The 23,837-nt window shown below is 45.8% G+C and overlaps 2 protein-coding genes across 7 annotated transcripts in view; one reads left to right on the forward strand and one right to left on the reverse strand.

Moving 5' to 3' along the window:
- LHX6 (LIM homeobox 6) overlaps positions 1–2,359 on the forward strand; it is a 38,415-nt gene extending 36,056 nt beyond the window's left edge. For 4 of the 6 annotated variants that reach the window (XR_014004248.1, XM_081179814.1, XM_081179815.1 and 1 more), the window contains 3 exons: positions 37–140; positions 843–969; positions 1,522–2,359. Coding sequence is in view for 5 of the 6 variants with exons in the window: in XM_081179814.1 (XP_081035940.1) it covers positions 37–140; positions 843–959 (221 nt within the window). In the remaining variant the exon portion in view is untranslated. The remainder of the gene's footprint in view (positions 1–36; positions 141–842; positions 970–1,521) is intronic. The other 2 variants (XM_081179817.1, XM_081179816.1) reach the window with 1 other exon arrangement.
- Positions 2,360–5,023: 2,664 nt separating this feature from the next.
- Positions 5,024–23,810, reverse strand: MORN5 (MORN repeat containing 5; the record flags this gene model as incomplete). The annotated part of the gene is made up of 5 exons (XM_081179862.1): positions 5,024–5,649; positions 20,666–20,797; positions 21,545–21,656; positions 22,427–22,574; positions 23,461–23,810. 5 exons carry the CDS (start codon positions 23,808–23,810, stop codon positions 5,570–5,572), a joined length of 822 nt encoding a protein of 273 aa, XP_081035988.1. The 3' UTR covers positions 5,024–5,569.
- Between the last annotated feature and the right edge of the window lie 27 nt (positions 23,811–23,837).

Genomic DNA, 23,837 nt, shown 5'->3' on the forward strand with positions numbered 1-23,837 from the left:
AAAGAATAAGGCTGGAAGCTGCCTTCTCATTCACAGGTCAGGTACAGTGTGGACAGATGCATTGCCGCCTACCTTATGCTGCCCCTCCTGTGCATCTCAAAGCTGACATGGAAGGACCCCTGTCGAGTAGGGGGGAGAAGGTAAAGGTGGTCTCACTTCTGCAATAACCAGTGCTGCTTCCACACCTCCCACCCCACTGCCCCACCTCCACAATTCCGCAACGCTATTCCCACAAAACCTGAATCTGATGCAAGAGAGCCACCCAGTCTAGCTAGAGCAGCGATGGCCAAACTTGGCCCTCCAGCTGTTTTGGGACTACAATTCCCATCATCCCTGACCACTGGTACGATTTCTTTGTGTATGGGGACGAATCCATAGCTTGGTGCTGGGGATTATGCTTTGTATGCAGGAGGCCACTGGTTCAATCTCCAAGATATTGGGTAGCAGGACTGGGAAAGGACCTCATTAGCTGAAGCCTTGGGAGAGTGGTTGTCAATTGGAATAAGAGGTCCTGGGCTTGGTGGAGCAGTTCTGAGCTGCTCACTTCCTTGCCCAAGGGGTGAGGCGCTGCAAGAGACAACACCAAATATTCCAAGACTTATGGAATATTTGCAACTCTTGCTTTGTTTTCAGATACGCAAGCAGAGCACAAGTGGAGGCCAACAGCTGGTGCCTCCTGCAATGTGGCAGATCAGCTTCCTTGCATAAAATCCCCAAGGGCAGAGACCCTGAAGCCCACCCCTACCCCTGCAGCCTTCAACAAGCTCTAAGCTTTGCTTCTTGTTGCCTCTACACACAGACACACGTGTGGCTCACGGCATATTTCTTTCCACATTTCATAGAATTTTAAGTTGGAAGGGACCCCCGGGGGTCATCTATTCCAACCCCTTCTATATTTGACAGCCTACCAGACTGCAGCTTTCTTCACCACTGGTGATGAGACAGCACTGCCACACTAAGTCCAGCAAGGTACTGAGAAGGGGAGAGGAGAGGAGAGGGGGAAAGGGCAGGCATGAAGCACACGGCTCTGCCCTCCAACCCATCATTGTCCGAGGCCACTGCTGCCTCCTGCCTTGTGGCTGGGCTTCCCCCTGCAAGCTGGCGTGGTGTCACCTTTCCCACGCACAGTCAATCTCACATATACTGTATTCCCAACCATCTCCCTGCTATCATCCTGGGCTACTATTCCACAACCTGCCTAAAAGAGGAGTGGTTGGACAGCACAGTATATTCACTTGGAGGCCCTCAACCAGTTTGACACTGCCTTTCTTTAAGAGGAAGAGATGTTGCGGGGGAAGGCATTGCTGACAAGAAGCCTAGAGGGCTCAGGGTGACGTTGGGGAGCTCCCTATAACTCTTGAGTGGCTCAGGGGCACAAAGTGACCCTCTGTTGGTGAAAGAGGCACTGTAGACTGGGGTGTGGAGAACCTTTCCCTTTTGTGTTGTTGCACAGGCCCCCACCATAGCTTTGGGTTCTCCAATTGTGTGTTGCTGAGTCCCTCTGTATGGCTTTCCTGACAGGTCATCCTCTTCCAGTACTGACTGCTCCTGCTCTTCGTGACGTCCCAGGGATACTTGGTGGTGGTGGTGGCGGCACTGAATCATACACACCAGCCAATCCACAGCAACTGCAGACCCTCATGCTGCGGTAACCCACCCGTGGTGGCACTCCTGATCCCCTTCCACGAATCCGGCACCTGAATCTCTACGGCTCTGCAGCACATTCCTGATGACCGCTGAGCCCGTGACTTCCCTTGTGGAACTGTTTGGCTTTCAAAGACTCCAAGGCAGCGCATCTCCCTGGCAGAAGCAACCAAGGACTTCAGTTCAGTAGAGTTTCAACAGCATGCACTGTGGACTTGTTTCTTTCAATGCTTTTGGACTTGTATCTTTCAATGCTTGTCATCAAATGCTTTACAACCACCTGGTCTTTGACCTTCCCTGTAGAGAACATGCCCACCTACTCCTTTGACAGGCAGGGGGTCTGCAGCTCTGAATACCAACATGGGCTGTCTGTGCCAGGAGAGTTCTATCCAAGCACCACACACACTTCCAACCCAGTCATCACCCAACATCAGGGTGCGTGTGCGTTTGTGGAATCAGTTCCCACAATTGTGGAATCAATTCCCAATTCCTAGGAGCCACAATGAAGTTGTCAGGGTCTAGGTCCCAGCACAGAACTGAGAAAATATTTGACTATTCCTTGGTGTCAGCACCAAACTTTTTAACAGCTGTGCAATGAACAGGTGCCTGGGATTCTTAGTGTTGCAAAAACTATTGATTTGTTTACCACTTGGGGGGCCTTGGCTAAAGTGTATTATACTACAGAAATAAATGGATAATTATGGTGATGATGAAACCTGGAATTTCAGCTTGATATCTCCTCCCCTATACAAAGCACAGTACTGTCTTACTCTGACTGGCAGCAGCTCTCCAAGGTCTCAAGCTCTGCTTCACCATAAATAGATGGCTGCTGGATGATACATTGGTGCCAATGCAAACTAGCCCTCTGTCAAAAAAATTCATTGCCCTCCTGTAGATCCATTTCCCTCTTTTATCATCCATCCAAAATGTATGCAGTGCCAGAGCCACTCCTTGGGAACAAGTCCATGAGCAATTACTTACCACCCCTCCCAGTTAGAATTGATTGTTCCCTTAGCCTCCTTCCCTGAGGACTGCTTCTCCTGGGCAGCTGGCTCAAAAGGCAAAGGCACAGGTTTCCCTGTCACTGCAGTGTTGCCAAGCTGGGTTGGTCCACCATTGCAGTGGTTTTGATCTCTGTGGTTGAGGCTTTTACCAATACTCAGACGTGTCCTCCTTTTCCGGAATGGTTCCTGAGTTTCTGGTTGAGGACTGCAGTACTATTTGGGCGTGGCTGAAGCAGCTGCCTCCATGGTGGCCTTGCACCCAGAAGCCACAGATGTGCTGTTGGGGATGCAGGAATGCACAAGATCTCCGTCCCCTCTGCTGGGAGGGGCGTATTGCCACTTGGGACTGCTCATGCGCCTTTGAAACCAAACATGAACACACTGCTCAATGTGGTAGCGCTTGGTAACTGAGGGAAAAGAGACTGACTGTGCAACTCAGTCCTAAGCAGCCTTCCTCAGAAGCTCAACAGAGCTCTGCACTCTCCAGTAAGTGTGCAGAGAGTTGCAATCTTAAGAATGGATGCAGACCAGGCACACAGCAGGCCTTCCTAGGATTTCCCATAACTATTCTTAAAACGTAAAAGCAGCTGCAAAGATGCAGACTGGATCAGGGCCAGTCTGGTGCTGGGCGAGCTCCCCCCCCCATTAAAAAAACCAACAGCCTGCATTTTCTCAATTTAAATTGCCCCTCCCCCAAAGCTGCTATTGCTTATAGTAGAAAACATGCAGGCACACTATGTACGAGCGGCTAAGAGGTGAGGACTAGCCCAGTGCAGAAGAATGGACAGTTGCAGTCAACTGTTATATCTAAAGTGAGTATTGTAATCTTTGTCTCTCCCCCCCCCCACCCCGCCAATCCTATTCCTCATCTCTGCAGGAAGCCTTAGGCTGTGTTCCTTGCAAATCTCAGGAAGCAGCCAGGACCAGCTTTTTAAACTTGAGAAATCTTTTTGGCTCTGCCGTGCAAAAACTGGAAACAATTCATAATTAGTTAAATGATGCCTATGGAAAATAAACGACTGCCCTGAGAATGCAACACATCCCCTAATTATTTTAGTCCACTGACTCTCGTTAGCCAATGTGTTTACACTGACTGATGGTGTTGGAAAAAGTCTTATGCTGGGTCCAAACAAACAAATCTGAGCAAAGACGCTCTTTGCATTCAGTTTGCTGACTCTGTAGTTGTCGAAACAGTTTTACAGGGCAAGAAAGCCAATGTTCACCCTGATCCAACGGTTATGATACGCATGCAGTGGCTTTGATGCTTGCAGATGAAGCTCCATGTAAGCTGCAGCTGCTCCATTTGTTTGACTGTTACACTGAACTGAACAGGCAAGCCCTCTGCTCCCATGGAACTCGACATGATCACTGGAAGCCCTCTGGCGTCTTGGACTATGGGCAGCTACACTTTTGTAAGGTATTTACAAAACTGTTCCTGACTGTGCCTCTCTTCTGTCAAATCTTTTGGGCTAAAAATAATTGGAAGTCTTTTGAAATACTTGAATTTGAAGCATCGGTGCTACTTTCTTGCCTACCCCAGAGTCAGTGAGTTACGTCCCCACTAGACTGGCCAATGATCCTATTTTAGCGCAAGGCTGCACCAACGGACAGTGGCCTAGATGGGGCTGGATGCATGTCATACAAAGACAAAACTTGATATTGGGAATGGAACTCAGCTTTGCTTTTTTTTAAATAAAAAAATGATATATAAAGTTTCTAGCCCTTAAGGCTAGAAATGTGGATATCTGGCAGAACTTTAGAAGGCAGGGCACATATTAGGAATGCTTCCCAGGAAGTAAGGAAGGCAAGACTTTCATGCATAGTCCTCCCCGCCCCCCTCCTTGGCAAAACCAGAATGAATCAGGCAAATTATGCTTGATTTGCATAACTGATGCAGGTTGAACCTGACTTGGCTTCTTCAGAAGCCAGAGCTATGTCCCTCCCTCCTTCTTTCTCTCTTTCTTGCTTTGATTAGCTTCACACTCCAGAACAAGGAGTGCCTAGGACTGTGGTGTAAACTGGGCAACAGGGGCTTCGGACACCAGTGATACCAGATGAAAGGGAGGTCTCACAAGGTGATGCTAGCTGCAGAAACTCAGCCAAGTTTTTCTTGAAAAAGAAGCAGATTGTTTTGTTTGTAGCATGTTGCAATTGTGCATGTCTTGGCTAAAAATACCCTTCTAAAGAGCAGGCAGTCAAGATCAATATTTATTTAAGAAGAGAGGGAAAATTGGGGGGGGATGTAAAGCACTTTTTAAATTGTAAAACCAATGTCTGTTTTGTTACCTACTTTTACTGTTGTGCTTTGTAAATGTCTTATTTGTGTAATAAATAAAGTTAACGCAAGTCAAAGTGCTGGCACTTACATCAAAGGAAACGGTGCAATTCCATTTTTCTTTTATTTCAGAAATGCTTCTGCAGCCCTAGAATTCCAAAGGCAGCCCGCCCCATCACCTTTGTTGAGAACACCGATGTTCGTGGCAAATGGGTTTCATTCTCCCCCTTTGCCAAACCAGTTATTAAAAACCGTCGCTTCTGAGCTCGCCGTTACAACAGCCAATTAATATCCAAGTGCAGGGGAAAGATCCACTGTAGCTTGTGGGTGTGTGTGCAACCGGTATATAATATGGTGTTGAGAGACGGCAAGGCAGCCTTTTGAGTTAATTCTTTTGTGCTCACAATATAGACTATAAAAAGCCTACCAGGTTGCACACCTTGTGGGAATATTATAGTAAATATAGGGTGATTATTTGCACAATTTCCTCTTAATGTTGCTGATGAAGTGAGGGGTTTACATCTTATTTGGTTAGCAAAGGTAACAAAAAACTACCCTAATGGAGAAATTATAGGTGCAGAGTCCTTGAGCAGGGAAGCAGAAGGCTTCAACGGGAAGTCTGTTTCTCTGTTTTCCTTAATGAGGTTTACTCCTTTGGCTTGAAACCAATGATCTCGTCCCAACCTTTCCGACAGGTCTTAACAATCCAGTCATGTTCATCATCATCTGAGGGGGTGGGAAACAAAAGAAGCATCAATAATGAGTCAATTCAGACTGCCCTCCTTGCCTTATTGGATGTCCCTTTTTGCCAAATGGACAAAGGTGCATTTAAAAGGTGTTCCAATCAAAGATGTTCATTGTATTCCTGTGATATGGGGGGAACAGTTCATGTTAGATGCTGGTAAGCATAAAAATAAGCACAGATCAGAGCCACAACAGTCCCTGAAACTTCTGAAGGTACAGGAAGGAAAAACACAGAAGAAAACAATTTCAGGTTATCACAAAACCTTTGTGACTCTTGCTACAATAAAAACAAAACCAGCATTCTGGGTGGCATGTAAAAATAGCTCACATTTACAAGGATTGTCAATTTGATATAATCTTTTTAAACTGCTCAATTCATTAATTTAAATCATTTTGCAGAGTGCCAAAATTTTGAAACAGGTGCCTTTGTTCGGCATCCTCAAGCAAGTGCAAGATAATTTGATTAAATTGGCTTTCACCAACCTGGTGCCCTCAGATGTTTTGGACTACAAGTCCCATCAGCCCCAGCATTATACAGGCATGTTGGCTGGGGCTGATGAGAGCTGTAGTCCAAAACACCTGGAAGACACCAGGTTGGGTTGGCAAAGACTGGATTAAATCATTGAGATTTACCACACATTGTCAGAAGGAATATTTTAATTATTTTCATTCAAGCATTTTAAACTGGAAGGGTTTCAAAAAAGAAACCAGTGTCTTCAACACACCAATTGGGATTGTTACACACAGATTAATTGGGCTCATCCACACTTTTGCTTGGCCCATATTTTGATAGTACTATGTACTGATTAATTCCTCTGAGTCCGAGAGCTTTTCTTGTCATTTTGTAGCTGTGCCTTATGAAAATCAGATCTTACCTGCTGATTCAGATCTTCTTAGATGCACGGAAAACCTGAAAAGAGATTTTGCTTAACCAAGCTTCAATTTAGTGGGTAAGATTGGATTTTAGCAAGGCACAGTTGCAGAATAACAAGAAAAGCTCTTGGACCGGGGTGGGTGGGTGGTGGGCAGGAATTAAATGGCACACAAATACTGAGTCAAGCAGAAGTGTGGATGACCCCACTGACCAAAGTGTTAGTTGACGGATCTGCTTAACCCATTAAAGGTTAAAGCCCTACTGTTAGCATAAAATTATACCACCATCCCAGATCTATTGGCACTTAGGTCTTGTTGAAATCAGGATTTTATTCTTCCCCTCCTCCTGCAAGAATCCTAGAGACAATATGTGTGACCTCATTCCTTGTTTCATCCCGTTATAAGCAGACTTTATTCTCATATTGTGTGCAGCTGCAGCCAAATGCAATGCTAACGCTTCAGCTCAAAATGTGTTTTTCCTGTTCCATCAATTTCAACAGGATTTGTTTTCAAATAAGCATGGTTAGCACTGCAGCCTAAGCCAAAAACTGACATCTTAACCACCTTTGGGGCAAAAAGTTATTAAACGCAAGTTCGGTTGAAATTAATGGAAATAATGGTGCTCTCTTGCAGTTCCTATTCATTTTAGCAGGCTCAATCAGCAGCATAACTGCCCAGCAGAATGCACCCTTTAAAAATTGGCATTGGAGATTACATTTCCCTATCCAAACCCTTGCTCCCTACCCCCTTGTTTAAGTAAACCCCATACCACAGCAAGCCAAATTGTCTTAAATTACGGCACTAATTGCCACGTCAGCATCCTGCCCTTCCTGCCAGGAGGCTCAGGGCTATGTGTTTCTTTTCTCTCCTACAGCCCAGTGAGGAAGGCCAGGCTGGGAGTGAATGACTGGCCCAAGGTCACCCAGTGAGCTTTGCAGCTGAGCCAGGGATCTGAAGCCAGGCTTCTGTGGGTGCTGCTACAATCAATCCACTGAACCAAACTCCTTCAAAACCTCAGTGGCAAAGCACCTGCTTTGCCTGCAAAAGCCCCAAGCTCAATCCCTGGCACCCCCAGGTAGGACTTGGAAAAACCTCCATCTGAAATCCTGGCAAGCCATTACCAGTCATAGAACCACAGAATTATGGAGTTGGAAGGAACCACAAGGGCTATCTAGTCCAATTCCTGCGATGCAGGCAACTTTTAGCCCAACATGGGGCTCGAATCTACGATCCTGAGATTAAGAGTCTCATGCTATACCAGTCATTGTAGACAATACAGAGCTAAGATGAATGAATGGTTGGACTCAGTATAATACAGCTTCCTCCAAAAAGGCTCAATTATTAAGTTGGGTGAAACATAGCATTGCTTTCTTTTCAAGTAAGGTACCTGCTCTGGGCTTCATGCTTGAAGGCATTAGCGTATTTTTTGCTCTATAAGACTCACTTTTTCCCTCCTAAAAAGTAAGGGGAAATGTGTGTGCGTCTTATGGAGTGAATGCAGGCTGTGCAGCTATCCCAGAAGCCAGAACAGCAGCTTTCACTGCGCAGCTATCCCTCTTGCCGTTCTGGCTTCTGAGATTCAGAATTCCCCCCCCCCTTGTTTTCCTCCTCCAAAAACTAGGTGCGTCTTGTGGTCTGGTGCGTCTTATAAAGAGAAAAATACGGTATTTGCAGGCATAAAGCCTGATGCTCCCAGTTAGAAGATATTGAGTGGGAAAAATCTGCACTCAAGACCTAGCTAGCAGGACTCGTGGTCAGGGATGATAGGAGCTGCAGTCTAACAACAGCTGGGGAACCAAGGTTGAGAAACACTGGATTACTCGATCACCCAAGGGCTGCAAATCACAACTAAGGTTAAGCTTGTCTTTCAACTGCTTTCCAGACAGCTGAGTGCTCCCTGGAAGGACAGATCCTAAAGCTGAGGCTCCAATACTTTGGACACCTCACGAGAAGAGAAGACTCCCTGGAAAAGACCCTGATGTTGGGAAAGATGGAGGGCGCAAGGAGAAGGGGACGGCAGAGGACGAGATGGTTGGATAGTGTTCCAGATAGTGTACCAGCATGAGTTTGACCAAACTGCGGGAGGCAGTGGAAGACAGAAGTGCCTGGCGTGCTCTGGTCCATGGGGTCGCGAAGAGTCAGACACGACTAAACAACAACAACTAGTGTGCACTGGTGTTTATCTGTAAGATGTGGGGTATCGCAAACCAGAGGCATGCTTCAGATTTGGTAGATCCTGGAAGGCAAGGATGTGTCACATTTAAACCTGGGGAGCTGTTTCAGTCACCACGAATGGGAATGGTTCTTGACTGGCCAAAATGATGGAACACAAGGCATTTCCCAAGCTCTTCTGTTGTTGTGGTAGGATGAGTTTGGCCTCTCTCAATCCAAGTGTTGTGATGAGGATCTATAAAAAATGTCCATGTTCAGTACCAGTTAGAATACCAGCTGAGGAAGTCAATGAGGTAGGGCTTGTGCCTTTGTGCTCCTGCAGGCACCTGACTAGCCACTGTGCAAAACAGAATGCTGGACCAAATGGGCCTTTGGGGGGGTCTCTTCTTAGAATCACAGAATTGTAGAGTTGGAAGAGACCCTGAGGATCATCTAGTCCAACCCCCTTGCAAGGCAGGAATCTCAACTAAACCATCCAGGACAGATGGCCAGCCAACCTCTGCTTAAAAACCTCCAAGGAAGGAGAGTCCAAGACCTTCCAGGGGAGTCTGTTCCACTGTCGAACAGCTCTTACTGTCAGAATGTTATTATCACATACACCTTTAAGTTCCAATGCCCATGTATTTGGTAGAGAATCCATGACTAAATCTGTGCTGAATGACTTGGGACCATGACACCACAGGTCTGCAGGGCCCTGGCAGCTTGTGAAGAGGCTCAAACCTGTTGGAAACTAAAGAGTTAAAAGAGATGGGCTGAGCATACTACTTCTGCCACCCTAAAAGGAGGAGGCTGCCTGATAATCACTGTAGTTGCTGGGTATTTGAATCAGTGCAGCTGCAGCCTCTTCAGCAGTCACCCCTGAAACAAGACAAACTGGGTTTATTGTACTAAGCGAATGTTCAGGCTCCTCCTTGATTGTTCGTAATTGGCGGCCAGGGACTTAACAGCCTCTCGACCACCCTTTTTACACTTTACCTGACTGTGCAGCTAACAATTTAAATCACAGATGCCGATCTGGCTTGGCAGCAGCTGCTTGTTAACCACGCAGATCCCCTCGTGCCATCCCCGGCGGCTTCCATAACCCCACAACACCAGGGTGAACATGGAGAGTTGTGTTTCATCCATATTTAAAGCAGAATTAAAGCCTGGAGTTTGATTAGTGCTCCCCAGACAGCAAGTTGTAATTACTTTTTTTTTCCTTTTTGCAAAGGCAATTGTTGGGTTATATTAATGCGAACACCAAAGCACATCTTCACCTTCATATGTGATTTCCTCTGGGTTTTGTTTTTTTTTTTTTTTGGTTTTTTTAAATGTGGTGGTAGGGAGTCGGGGTGGAGAGAGAAAGAATACAAATACTCTTTAATCAACTGGAAATTATCACCCCGGCGCAATTAGGCAGCTCTCCACATTGTGGGTGAGAATCAAATCCACGCTTGCTCGTTTCATCTTTTAAAAGTTCTTTCTTTCTCCATTGTCCCCCTTTTGGTGGCCCCAGTTCATGGTGAAGTAGAAATCACTTAGACGGGGATGGGTGGGGGGCAGGGAAGGACTTCAGCACGTGAAGCAACAAAAGAAAGTTGCTCTCTGTAGAAAGGAGAAATGGGCCACCCAGGAACACTTAGCAATAAAAAGATAAAGCAATGGTGGATGTTCCAAGGCATTCTACACTAGCTCAGGAAGTATGACAGGTGTCAGCAGGCCAGGTGAAGATCTGCCCAGAATCCCTGGAAGGTGCATCCAAGCACCAGCTTCTCTCTGGGTCAGTTTTGTTTCCCAAAATCAAGCCATGGTCAAAGCACAATTTTGCAAGTAGGGCAGAAATGTCCCCTGCCTAAAACCCTGGAGAGCTGCCGCCACTCAGCATTGACAGTACTGAGCCAGATGGATCAATGGCCTGACTTGAAATAAGGTAGATTCATATGTCCTTATATTCTCTCTCCTACACCACCAACCATGGCACCAGTCCCCGACTTCCTTGCCAACCCAACACTCAATTTTTACCTTGGTCGCTTGCTGCCTGCAGTACTTTTCCACCCTTGGGCTGGACACCTGGCCCCCAGAAGAGCTTAGGCTAACCTTGGGGATAAAAAGAAGGCCCCATGCTAGGGCGATCTTTGCAGCGGAGCATTTGCTCTGAATCAATTCTCACGTGCATAAGAACAGCCCTCCTAGGCAGGACCAAAGGTTCACCTAGTCCAGCATCTTGCCTTCCACAGTCACCAACCAGATCCTCCAGGAAGTTCACAAGCTAGGATTGAAAATGTATGATTGCATGATCATATGATATGCTATGGTATGGTATGATTATATATGATTGCTTGTATGATATGATTATGTGACTGTGTGATATGAATGTATGATTTGATATGATTGTATGATACTCTGTTATATGGCAGTACAGTATGATATCCTGCCAACCTAGTAGTTTGAAAGCACGTCAAAGTGCAAGTAGATAAATAGGTACCGCTCCGGCAGGAAGGTAAATTCCGTGCACTGCTCTGGTTCGCCAGAAGTGGCTTAGTCATGCTGGCCACATGACCCAGAAGCTGTCTGCAGACAAACGCCCGCTCCCTTGGCCTATAGAGCGAGATGAGCGCGCAACCCCAGAGTCATCCACGACTGGACCTAATGGTCAGGGGTACCTTTACCTTACAGTATGATATAGGACTGTATTATAGGATAAGATCTGTGATATGATATTATTATATATGCTATGGTTGTAGGGTATATGATTGAATAATATATATGATATGATTGTATGATACGATTGTATGATTGACTGACTGACTCTAAATAGTGCTCACTAATGGTTCCTAGTCATCCTGGGAGAAAGTGACAAGTGGGGTGCTGCAGGGTTCTGTCCTGGGCCTGCTGTTGCTCAGTGTCTTTATAAATGACTTGGATGAAGGAACTGAGGGGATGCTCATCCAACTCGCAGGTGACATCGTACTGGGAGAGATAGCTAATGCCGCAGAAGACAGAATTAGGATTCAAGATGACCTTAACAGACTGGAGAACTGGGCACAAGCTAACAAAATGAATTTCAACGGGGACAACTGCCACGTTCTGCACTTAGGCATCTAGAACCAGCTGTACAAATATAAGATGGCAAATGCTGGCTTGCCATTGGTACACGTGAAAAGGATCACAACGTGATGCAGCAGGGGGGAAAAAGGAAGGGGGAAAAAAGCTAACGCTATTCTAGACATCAACAGAAGTACTGTATATTGTCCATATCAAGGGAAGTAATAGCGCTGCTCTATTTTGCCTTGGTCAGAGTCAGACCACTCCTGCAGTCCTGTGTCCAGTTCTGGGCACCACAATGTAAGGAGGATATTGACAAACTGGAACACGTGAAGAGGCGGGTGACCAAGTTGATCAAGTAAATCAGGCCTTATGAGGAATGGTGAAGGGAGTTGGGTATGTTTAGCCTGGATAAGAGCAGACTGAGGGGAGGTGGCCATCTTCAACTACCTAAAGAGCTGTCGCATAAGATGGAGCAAGTTTGTTTTCTCTTACTCCGGAGCGTGGCACCCAAACAAATGGATTCAAGTTACAAGAAAGGAGATTCTGACTAAACAGCAGGAAGACCTTTTGACAGTTTTAGAGCTGTTCAACAGTGGAGCAGACTCCCTCAGGAGGGGTGGACTCTCTTTTCCTTGGAGGTTTTTAAGCAGAGGTTGGATGCAATCTGTCATGGGTGCTTTAGTTGAGATTCTGCATTGCAAGGGATTGGACTAGATAACCCTCAGGTTCCCTTCCAGTTCTATGAGTCTATGAGCTGATTTGGAGTGGTACACTGCCTCTGAATCTGGAGGTTTTATCTAGCCATCATTTCCAAATTCTGTGGTCGGACCTCCATGAGTCTGTCAAATTCCCTTTCAAAACCATTTAAGCTTGGGGTCATTACCACACCTTGTGAATGTAAAGTTTGTAAGTTAATGATGCACTGTATGAAGAAGTTCTTTTGTCATGGCTGTCTCTCCTGAACTGAGTGGCAATCAAGTCAACTGAGTGACTTCCTAAGCTATACTGTTATAGGGGGAAGGATGGAGAAGATACATTTCTCTTCTCCACGTATTAATTTACAAACCTCAATCATGCCCCCTCCCCCTTAACACTGCTCGGGTTTTTTGTTAATTAAGAAGTCTACCTCTTCCCTAAGCTGCCCAAATAGGTCCTTGCACTATTAAGAAACGGTGGGGCCCCATCTGCGGCTTGCTTTTATAAGAGAAATGGGGTAAATGCGATCTGTACGAACCTGTAAAAATCCATGAACTTCCCTGTCCCAGAAAGCATTTAAAAGCAAAATGCAAAATAGTGCATTTTTAAATAGTGATTTTGGGAAATGTCCTGTGAAACTTCTTCACACTGGAGAAGCATGAAGACACTTCTCCAGCCCAGGGCCTTGCCTACTCATGGAAACACTGTACTCCACTACCACTTGGCTGACAAGCGGAAACTTTAAAATACTCAATTAACCTTCACCCCATAATGCTTTACTCTCTCATTTCCATTTAACTCATACAATTCCAAATTGCCCATTAAAAGGAAATTCCCAGCCTGGATGACATTTTTTACACTTGTTAATGTTACACGACACAGTTGCCCACAAGCTGTAAAGCAGCATGCATCACAATCTTCTCAGCATCTGCACTGGGAGAGCTAAAACCCAAACACTCCCTGTTATTCTTGGCAAGCTGAGGATTGGAACTTAAACCTTTGCAGGTTTCATAGCAGCAATTGTTTTAAGGTCCGGAAACCGGGAGAATTCAGATCTTGCCATCTTGCCCAGGACAGGCTCTTGGTCAACTGTGACTGGCAGCCGCTCCCCACGGCATCAGGCTGAGGTTGTTCCCAGCCCTGTTACCCAGTATCTTCATCAACATTATCATCATCATTTACAAACCACATAATATGCAAACTCCCTAAGTAGTTTACATGAAACGCAGAAAGATAATTAAAAGAATGTATATACAACGTTTAAAACCAAAGATACAAAGGAATACATCATTAAACCAGAGAAGCTATCAATAAAACATTGAGTTAAATACTGATAAATAATAGAACAGAACAATGTGATGAATTTTATAGGCCCAGGAATGCTTATTTAAACAGATGTCTTCAGGAGGTGTATAAAGCTTGCCACTGTTTCTGCTTCATGAACAGCACATGGGTGTTCTAGAGAATGGGTGGAATTCTGAGCACTGGCCATCTTGACTGGGGTGGCTGTGAGTCCAACAACAGGTTGGGAGTCCACAGGTCCTCACTCTTGTGATTTAAAACATAAAACCAGCACCAGAATTTTGGGGGCTCTCAGACAAGGCATCCTCTGTGGAACCCCTAACCTAGAAAGTGCCTGCTTCGAAGAGATCTCTATGGATTATTTTGGGAAATGGTGGGTGGCTATCACCTCCATGATGCACACTGGAGGTGTGGTGGGGAGAGGCTTAAATTCCTCCCCTCCACATCTCCCCAGGGAGGCCTGCTTTGAAAATGGCTCAAATATATATATTGCCAGGAAGATGTTGCTGAATTACAATTTCCATCAGCCCCAGAATGCATATTCAGTGGCCACATGTGTTGGGAGTCAGTTCAGCAACATTGCCATAGGAGATGAGTAGAAAAGATGGCCAGGAGAGAAAGTTACAGGTGCTGTTATTTATTTAGAATACTTGTATCTATCCCCAGGAATCTCTCAAACTGCCTCACAGAAGGTTCTAACAATAAAAATCACTGCTAAGTCTGATATCAGGAACTGATATGCTGGTGCCAGGATTATTCAGGTGGCATTTCCTGCCCTCATCATTGAGCTTGTCTTTCAGTCTGTGCCTACTAGAAGCACTAATGTCCTCTGGGGCAATGGAGTGGTGCTCAGCCCACAATGGAGACTAGCCTTCCCTTGTTGGCTGTTGCCAAGAGACAGCTCCCAAAGATGTATTTTAAGGCAAGAGAGCACCATCCTCCACAGCTGCATTCCAGAGCTCTGGGGTGCTGTTTCTGGTAAGGTGCCTCAGCCCTATGGGTAAATGGCCCTTGGAATAGAGTTGCCACCCTGCTTGAGCGGGGAGGAGAGAGAAGAGAGAACAGCCTGGAAAGGGTTGCCTCTGTCAACTGCTGGAGGTTCCAGCTGAAGTGCCTCCTCCTCTCTGCAGCTGACACCACAGAAACCCATCTTGCTCCTTGGAGGGTTGTCAAATGACTGCGGAAGACAGCAACATGAAAAGACAATAGGAGATCAAATGCTGGGTTTCTGTTCGCCCAGTTCAGGAAGGGGGGAGCTTAGAGAGAACTTCAGCAGTGAGCTCTGACAATGAGCCACGACAAAGTAAAGGGAGTTCTTCCTACTAATGAAACTTTCTTTAAATCCTAGGAGTAGACAGATTTTTTGCATTCATATATTTATATGGTACAACTCCATGGTCATTTTTTAAAACTCAGGAGATGATTCTTCAGCATGCTTAGATGGGCTGTGATCTTAAATATTGCTTTGTTTCTTATATAAAATGCTCTGCATTTAGGAAAAATTACAAAAAAGGTTCCATTTCTGGTTAAAGGGTTTTGAGTTACCCCTGCTGAGCCTTGGAGAAGTGCTGGCAGTTGGAGCAGGGAGTTCTGTGTGGAAGGTCTGAAGCTCTTGTCATTGCTATAAGGTCAGCCATTAATCTCTCATGTTGTGACTGGGCAGTATGGCCCAGGGTGCAGGGTGTTCAACAGCAGCTTTCACCAAACTGGTGCCCCTCAGCTGCTTTGGACTTTCAACTTGTAGTCCAAGATGCCCAACCTGGCTGGGCCTGATGGGAGCTGTAGTCCAATCTCCAGCTCCTCCAATGAAAGCCAGTGTAGCACAGTGGTTAGAGTGCTGGACTAGGGCTTGGAAGACCAGGGTTCAAATCCCCCCAGGCACACTCTCTCAGCCAAAGCTACCCCATAGGGTTATTGCAGGGATAAAATAGGGAGGGTATTTAGAAGAGTGTGGTGTTTATGCAACCTTGAAGTCTTTGGAGAAAGGGTGGGATATAAATCTAATAATAAATAAATACAGGATCAGCAGAAAGAAATGGGAGACCTTTATCTGCCTGAGGCTCTAGAGAGCCACTGCCAGTCACAGCAATGGGCAATAAAGCAGCTGCCCACATCTCAAAACCATCAAGCGGCGCTTCCAAGCATTAGGTTTATGCATTGAACTGTATGGCAATATTTTTGACATTCCCAGCCCAAGCAGAAAAATGATCAATAAACGGGCAGCAAACTATAGCATGTTAAAAATAAGAACAACCCACGTCCCATCTACCTCTCCTCTGCTCACGTAGCTATGTGATGGAAAACCAGCAAAACAATTGGCACAATTTGGTTTTGTTCCATGCTCAGGAGCAGAGACTAAAAGTGCTCACAATTAATTTCTGCAAAAGCTGAACATTCTTGCAAACAGGTCTGGCGCCCGTTCCTTTGAAGAATACACTGATTACCAACAATTTCTCAGGGCCTGCCACAAACATTATGTCTTTTGTCATGTGAAAAAAAAAGCAAAATCAACCATCTGGCAAATGCCCCAGAGCTAAAATCTTTCACACGGCTTGTAATTCACAATGATTATATATACAAAAGCAAGTAAGAGTTATAGTATAGCATTTTTTTTTTTAAAAAAAATCAAATAAAAATAAGCAGTGAAGAACTTGAGGTGATTGATCAAAAACCCAGTGTATTTCATTTGCAAAGTGTCTAAATAACCATATTTATTTTTTGTTTTTTAATGCATTCCTTTTTTTCATTCCTGGAGAGCTGTCAAAGGAGTTCACATTTGTAGGAGTCGGACCTCCTCTGAATTTGGAACAGCAATGAAGAAAAAAGGCAACTGGCATATAAATGACTAAATTGTCCTGTGTTTCAAGGGCCACTTCGCACGCTCTGCTTTCTAAAGGCACAGGTGTGCTCTCAGGAGCCGCTGGAGGGAGGGGAGGCACGTGCCAGTGCAGGCAAGGCAGGAACAGGGGCTCAGCCTTCGTGCCGCCTATGCATGGGACTGAAATGAAAGGCCTGGAGTGTACAGTTTGCGGTTACGTGCAAACTGGACCAACATGGGAGGGTGAGAGAAAGTAGCATGATGGAAGGACATTCACACATGACCTTGGTTGGAGCCGTTGCAACAGCAAGTGCTCTTTTTGCAAGAAGAGTCATATTTAAGCTGAAGAGCGTTGCCTGGAGAAGGTCCCAGGTCCAGCCCCCCAGCTACTCTCCAGGTAGGGCTGGGAATGTGACCTCCTGGACACCTTGGAAGTCGGCTTCTAGTCAGTTAGCAATAGATGGACTGGTGGTCTGACCGTGTATGAGGCAGCTTCCCATACTCCTTTCAGCCTTTCAGGTATGCAGGCTCTGAGATTCTCATACACTCTTCACTCCAAAAGGCCTCTTTACCTCAGCCTCTGATTCTTCCACCTATCACCTTCACAGGCTCCCATTTCTCAAGCACAAGGCTTCCTCAGCCACTATCCCAGCATGTTCTGCATTGCCACTTAGCTGCATCCTGTTACCAACAAGCAAACAACCTCTCAATTTTCTGACTCTGCCCTCCTTCCTGACACCAATACCCAGATCCTTCTGTCCTGAATTCCTCTGCAACTTTGTTTTTCATCCTGACCTAACAAAACTCCTCTAGCTCTCGTAGGAGCTGAGCTGCATTGCTTGGTCAGCAGTCAAAATATTGAACGTTCTTCCCCAGCTGTTAGAACATTTGTGAACATTCTGTGACCTCAAAGTATCGATCATACTCTGGCTTCTGCCATTCGCAAAGGGACCTAAGGCCACTGGGAGGCTGCACGTGCTGCCTCCCAGGAAAAACATCAAGGAATGGAGCAAAACCTGGCCTTGCCAATCAGCCAAAGCAGCAGCTATAGGGAAACTGCTTCCTGCTCCTCTCCATTTGCCTTTCCTTGTTTTTCTGGTTTTTAAGCCTTATGGCAGGGCCTGTCTTTCCCTTCTCCCTGCCTTTGTTTTAGTGATGTGACCTGCTTTGGGAGACAATAATGGATTGAAAAGCAGAACAAAAATATAGCAAATAATGAAACCCATCTATCTACCTATATATGATGGTACTGAGCAGCAGTGAAGACCCATTCAGGACTTGTTTCCCCCCTCTTTAGAATCTCACTTCTCACCTTTGCAGGGTCTCCTATCCCGACGTTTGTGATCTCAAGTTGGCAGAGGAAAGAGGAAGAAAGCATGAGGCTAAGAAAAAGCTGATCTCGAGCCCAGCTCTTTAGGAAAACGGCATAATTTAAGCAAGCCCACCAGGGTTTTGCCAAAGGTTTCTGAATGTTTCCTGCCATCTGCTTTTGATGCTTCCAGGACCTGGCCAGCAGCCTGACGGGGTTTTCCTGCCTTTCCTGTAAAGAAGCAGTCCTGGATCTGTTCCCTCTCGCTCCGACCACTTCCTTGGCTTCTTTCGCACACGGCCTGGCTATTTACCCGCCTATTTTGTCACCTCTGTGGCCTTGAGCCTTGAACGACTTCTCTTGGGGCTACTGGAGTTCCTCTGATGTCAGGCAAGCCCTGGCTCTTTCAATTGTGTTGGTGCCCTTAAAGGAAGGGATGGACTCCTGAGCTGCATCCCATCTTCACACCCATGTCCTCAAAGCAAAAAGAGCCTGGGGGCCCTCCTGGACACTCGGCAGACAATTGCTTTGCAAAACGGGACATATACAATGGGCCATTTAATCGGGGCTGATACTGTTGTAAGTTTATAGTAATAAAGTGTAACAAAGGAGAGTTCAAAGCGGAGATTAAAAAAAAAAGGAATTCCTAGGCGTTCCCGCCTGGGTTGATCTGTCTAGGTTCCTGTGTTTTTGGAAAGCGTGTGCTTATCATATGCATCAGCAGAGCCACCGCATTCCAGTATTTTGGGCTAGTGCCACCAGGAGCCATTTAGATCTGCTCGTGCTTAACGGCTGGAAGTAGAGATTATGCCACAAACTCCACACTTATTCCCTGCTCCCTGCCTCACCCACTACAAAGGCCACTAAGATAAGGTTACCAGATTTTTTTCAATGAATCCGGGGACACTTTTCAACCTCAATAGGAATGATAGGATTTTGTATGGGGACTGATTTGTAAATCCGGGGACTGTCCCCAGGAAACGGGGAGGTCTGGTAACCTTACACTAACAGCCGTGTGGTGTAGTGAGTAGAGACCCAGGCTCAAACCTTTGCTTAGCCATGAAGCTAATTGAGGGAAACCCTTTAAGACAAGCCTAGCGGGTGGGAGGCTGTTGAGAAAATTATGGGGAAATCCTAAATATATTAACACTGTATACAACTTTTTTTTTTTTACCCTGTACCATTATGCCTTATTTGGAAAATTTAACAGTATTCTTATCCTCAGCCTTATCAGAAAAACAATCCTTTACTCACTCTCCAAATTATTAATTCAAACTCAACCATAACATTGAACAGGAGATTGAAAAACTATAACATACATTACTTATTATTTATTAATTTATTGCTCTTATTAGTTGTTTTCTTTATAAGTGGTAACCCAAAGAGACTTTCAAAATAATGTATGAGGGATGCATCCTCTAGATTGGCAATACTGAATGAAGCTTATCTGTTTCTTCATAAATAAATATTGTATTTGTGCTTGCTTATTCCTTAAATAACAAGCCAATTTTGCCATAAGAGCATATTCCCAGACTTTTTCATGCCAATCAATTACTGGGTGTATGGATGATTGTCTTCACTTCTTTGCATAAATTACTGTATATGCTGTTAACATATACAAAACAAATTCCTTCTGTTGTGGCCTTCCTGACTCTTACATAATTTAATAAAAGCAGAACAGGATGATGGGGAATTTCATATCCTAAAATTTCAATAATTTTTTACTTCTAATTCCCTCCCCTTCCCTAACCATCTAGACTACAGGAAGACATGGCTGCCATGTCTTTGTAGTTCCAGCCTGACCTCTTATCTTGAAGTTCAAGAAAGAAGTGTGAGGAGCAGCAGGAAGCTGTAAAGTAGAGTGCAACCTAAGACACATTGGTCTAACAAGAAGAGATGTAGAGCCGGCTGTCTTAAAACCCATGTGCTCAAACGTCCAACAAACCATATGTTCCTTTACCTGCTCTTTACTCTGTATCAAATTTACCTGATTAGTTTTTTGCTTTTATATGCCTTTTATATTTTATTATTAGTTTCTCAAATTCAGTTTGTTCTTGTACGTGCCTTCCACCAGGGCCAGCTCACCCACGAGGCAAGGTGAGGCAACACCCTTGGGTGTCTGGACCCATAGGTGCAGCAGATCCGGCCTTCAAGGAACACATCACCTGCTACCACACACTCCTTGCAGGCCGGATCTGCCACCTCCTTAGCAGCGCACCCGTCTTCAATGCTGCCTCTGCAGCAGCCCAGTGAATAGGAGGCGCTGTTGGTCTCCTCCAACCCCTAGGGAAGAAATGGTGGGAGCTGCCCTCTGGGGTCTCCTGGAATTTGCACCTGCCAAGTGTGATTCTGAGCAGGCCCCTCTCTGCTCTGCAACAGCCTGTGATTCCCATCTCAACCGCCAGATAAGGTTGACCGCCTTGTTCCTGATGCAGATTCTCACTCACCCCTTCTTCCCTGGTGGGGGGTTTGCATCAGGTGCCAAAATGTTTTGGGCCAGCCTTGCCTTCCACTGAGTCTGATATTCCTGCACACATGATCTGTTCATAAAATGGCAGAATTCTATTTTGCAATTTCCTCTGAATTTCTAAGAAAGAAACAATTGAACCCCAAATTATATATTGCATGCTCCCAAGGTCACCCCCCTCATTTCCATAGCTGACATCTTTGTTGCAAGTCCTGAATCCTTGCAACTGAAATTGCATCTGATGGTGAAGGTTTAGGATTCAATAACTAGACCATTAGAAGTACATAGTAAGTACACAAATATTGTATTGCAGATCTGATTGACAAAGCCATACCTGCATTCCTCAGAAACCGGTGGTGGTAATCAACAACCACTCTGGTTTTGGGGTTATAGAAGCCGTCACCACAGTCATAGCAGCCTGCTGGGATGACCCGAGGAGGATCCAGGTTTGTAAGCTGGGAAATGCCTTAAAATTGAAAACAGGCTGATATCAGCATAAGAAGAAGTCACTTAAAATATCCAGGTCTTTAAAGAGAACAGCCAATAAATAATCACTTATATTGGGGGATATGATATCATCTTGACCCAAAGCTTCAAGGGACTCCCATGTACATGCCTTGTGAGCAAAGGCTATGCATCCATTTTAATAGTGAAGAAAAGCCCTCTGCATCCCACCTAGGCATCAGGTCTGTGGGGTCATGGCACAATAGCCAATGAAAACACAGCAGTAGGTGACAGCAGCCAACGTGGGCAGTGGAACCAGGTATGGGAGCAACTAGCAACGAAGAGGAAGGAAGCAGAAGCTATTTGGTTAGCTGCTGCCAACCCCAGCAGGTTGGGTGGGGTGGGTCTGAAGTGGCCCAAGGGCCACCTATTGAGGCTTCTTCTTCTTAGAAAGTAAAAAGGTAAAGGGACCCCTGACCATTAGGTCCAGTCGTGACCGACTCTGGGGTTGTCACGCTCATCTCGTTTTATTGGCCGAGGGAGCTGGCATACAGCTTCCGGGTCATATGACCAGCATGACTAAGCCACTTCTGGCGAACCAGAGCAGCGCACAGAAACGCCTTTTACCTTCCCGCCAGAGCGGTACCTATTTATCTACTTGCACTTTGACGTGCTTTCGAACTGCTAGGTTGGCAGGAGTCTTAGAAAGTAGTCCCTCTCAATTAATGCAGTTGGTCTGTTACATTGAAAAGCTTAAACAAGGCAGTACCGGCTGGCTTCAGGCCTCTGCAGATTTCTGTATAAAACCTTCTGTCATAGCCATCACAATAATGCCATTTGTTGTCTTCATACTCCAGTCCATCTGCAAAAGTATATTTCCCCTGCAATGGAAAGTTTGGGGTTAACGACAGCTCTGTTGGATAAAGAACAGAGCATGTTGCTTCCCCACAGTGATACAACCAGATGCCACTGGGAAGCCCACAAACAGCGGATGGTCTATGAACACACCAGAGAACATGGAGACTCTGTTTTGCTCTCAAGGGTAATGGGGTGCTGATAGAGGTACCTAGGAATTTTAGAGTATACCTCCTGGATCAGATCAGATTGATTAGAAGTTGTTTTAAGTTGCTTTTAATATTTCTTTTAGTGCCTACCCCTGGGCCTTAGGGTGAGGGGAAGGCAATAAACAAAAATGGAAATGGGAGCTTGAAATAACATAATAAAACAGCAAATTAAAACAAACCAGCAAATGGATGCTGGCCTAGCCTCTGAAGAGAGGAGCAGCTGCAATATGGCCTCTGAAATGGATCCCAGTTGAAAGGCAGGGTTGCCTTCCCCAGTCTGAGGAAGCAATGAAGTTGTTTTGACCTGCAGCACCCATCAACCCCAGATGTGGTGGCCATGGGTCCAACTTGAATAAAATATTGGGGGGCAGGTAAGCCCTGTCCCACATAACTGATCACACGATGTGGCACACGCATACCATTTGAATGGAAATGCCCATAAATTTGGGGAGGGCCTCCAATATTTTTTTGGGGGGGGAGGCGAAGGGACCTTGGCCCCTAGGAGTTGGCTCCTCTGGTGGTGACTGAGGCTGAGCGGCACCACAATAGGGAAGAGTGCTTCAGATGTACATGTATGTGCTGTATACCTCTATGGATATTCCATTTTCCCAAGTCCCTTCATATTTGCTTCCTCCAGGGAAGTGCAAAACACCTTTGCCGTGAAACATCCCATCTTTCATTTCGCCTACATACTTCGTTTCTGTTGGGAGGGTGTAAGAGCCCTTGCCCTCCAACCTGCAGAAAAGTCCACAGGGAGAATACAATATAACACAACCAACAAAGGGGTCGGACTGTTTAGATTAGGAGTCTCCACATGCACACCTAAGGGGGGTGGTGGTAATAAGATTGTTCATTCTGCACCACTTTTCTATCAAAACATCCAGAGTGTTTTTCAGCTTTTTTAAAAAAAGTGGGGGGGGAGAGAGTCATAAAACAGTAAATAAAAAATAAAAGAAGCAGCAGCAAGAAGTCTGAGCAGCTGAAACCAACTGTCACAGGAGAATAAATAATATGGGGTGATATCTAACTCAGTCATACTCAGAGTAGACCCACTGATGTCGTTAAAAGCATTGTCATTTTTTTTTAGTGAAATCTAATATTAGTCATTATCCGAAAAGTATCCATGGAAATACATGGATATCAATGGGTCTACTCTGAGAATGACTAATACTGGATATCGTTAACACATGGCATTTTAAAAACAGGATGAAACCGTTTACATGTATGTAATATTTTGATTAGCACAGGAGGGGGGCTCATTCACGTAAGGTATTTTGCTTAACAGACACGGGAAAAACATAGTTCATGGGGGGGGGGTCCGCTCACACGTTGTTGTTTTTAACACGGACACAAGGAAAAACCCGTACACTTGTTGTTGTTTTTAAAACAAACACAGGTGGGGAAATCGTTCAGATGTAGTTGGTTTTCTTTTTAACACACAGGAAAAACCATTCGCATATAGTACTTTTTTTAGCACGAACACGCGAAAAAACCCTTCACACGTAGTGTTTTTCCCCCAACACGGGAATCATTTCTCCGATGGGGGTGAGGAGAAGGCCCCCACCTTGCGCCCCACTTACTTGCCCGCCCGCCCGCCTGCCCGCTCTGCCTCCCTCCCGACCTGCCGTTGACGCGCTCCCCTCGGTAGTAGCTGCCGGTGTACTCCATGCCCGGCCACCCGCGCTCAGGTAGGCCAGGCCCGGCTGTTGGAGCGCAGGCCCCGGCAAACTGCGGTTGCCACAGCAACGAGCCGCCAGCTGGGTGGGCGGGGGGGAGGAGCGAGAAGAGCGGCAAGCGGACCAACCCTCTGCGAGAAGGAGCTCTTTTAGCCACGCCCCCTGGGTCCCTCCTCTGAGGCGGAAAGGCTAAATGCGCATGCCCAAATCCTCCTCGTGTTCGCGGCCATACACACATAGACGGAGTGAGTGGCGGTGACGGGAAGGAGGTGGCGGGAGTTAGGCGCATGCGCATATCTCAGACATAACGTGGTCTCGGGCG

Source organism: Podarcis bocagei (assembly GCF_964188305.1).
Source record: "Podarcis bocagei genome assembly, chromosome: Z".
Taxonomy (NCBI): Eukaryota; Metazoa; Chordata; class Lepidosauria; order Squamata; family Lacertidae; genus Podarcis; species Podarcis bocagei.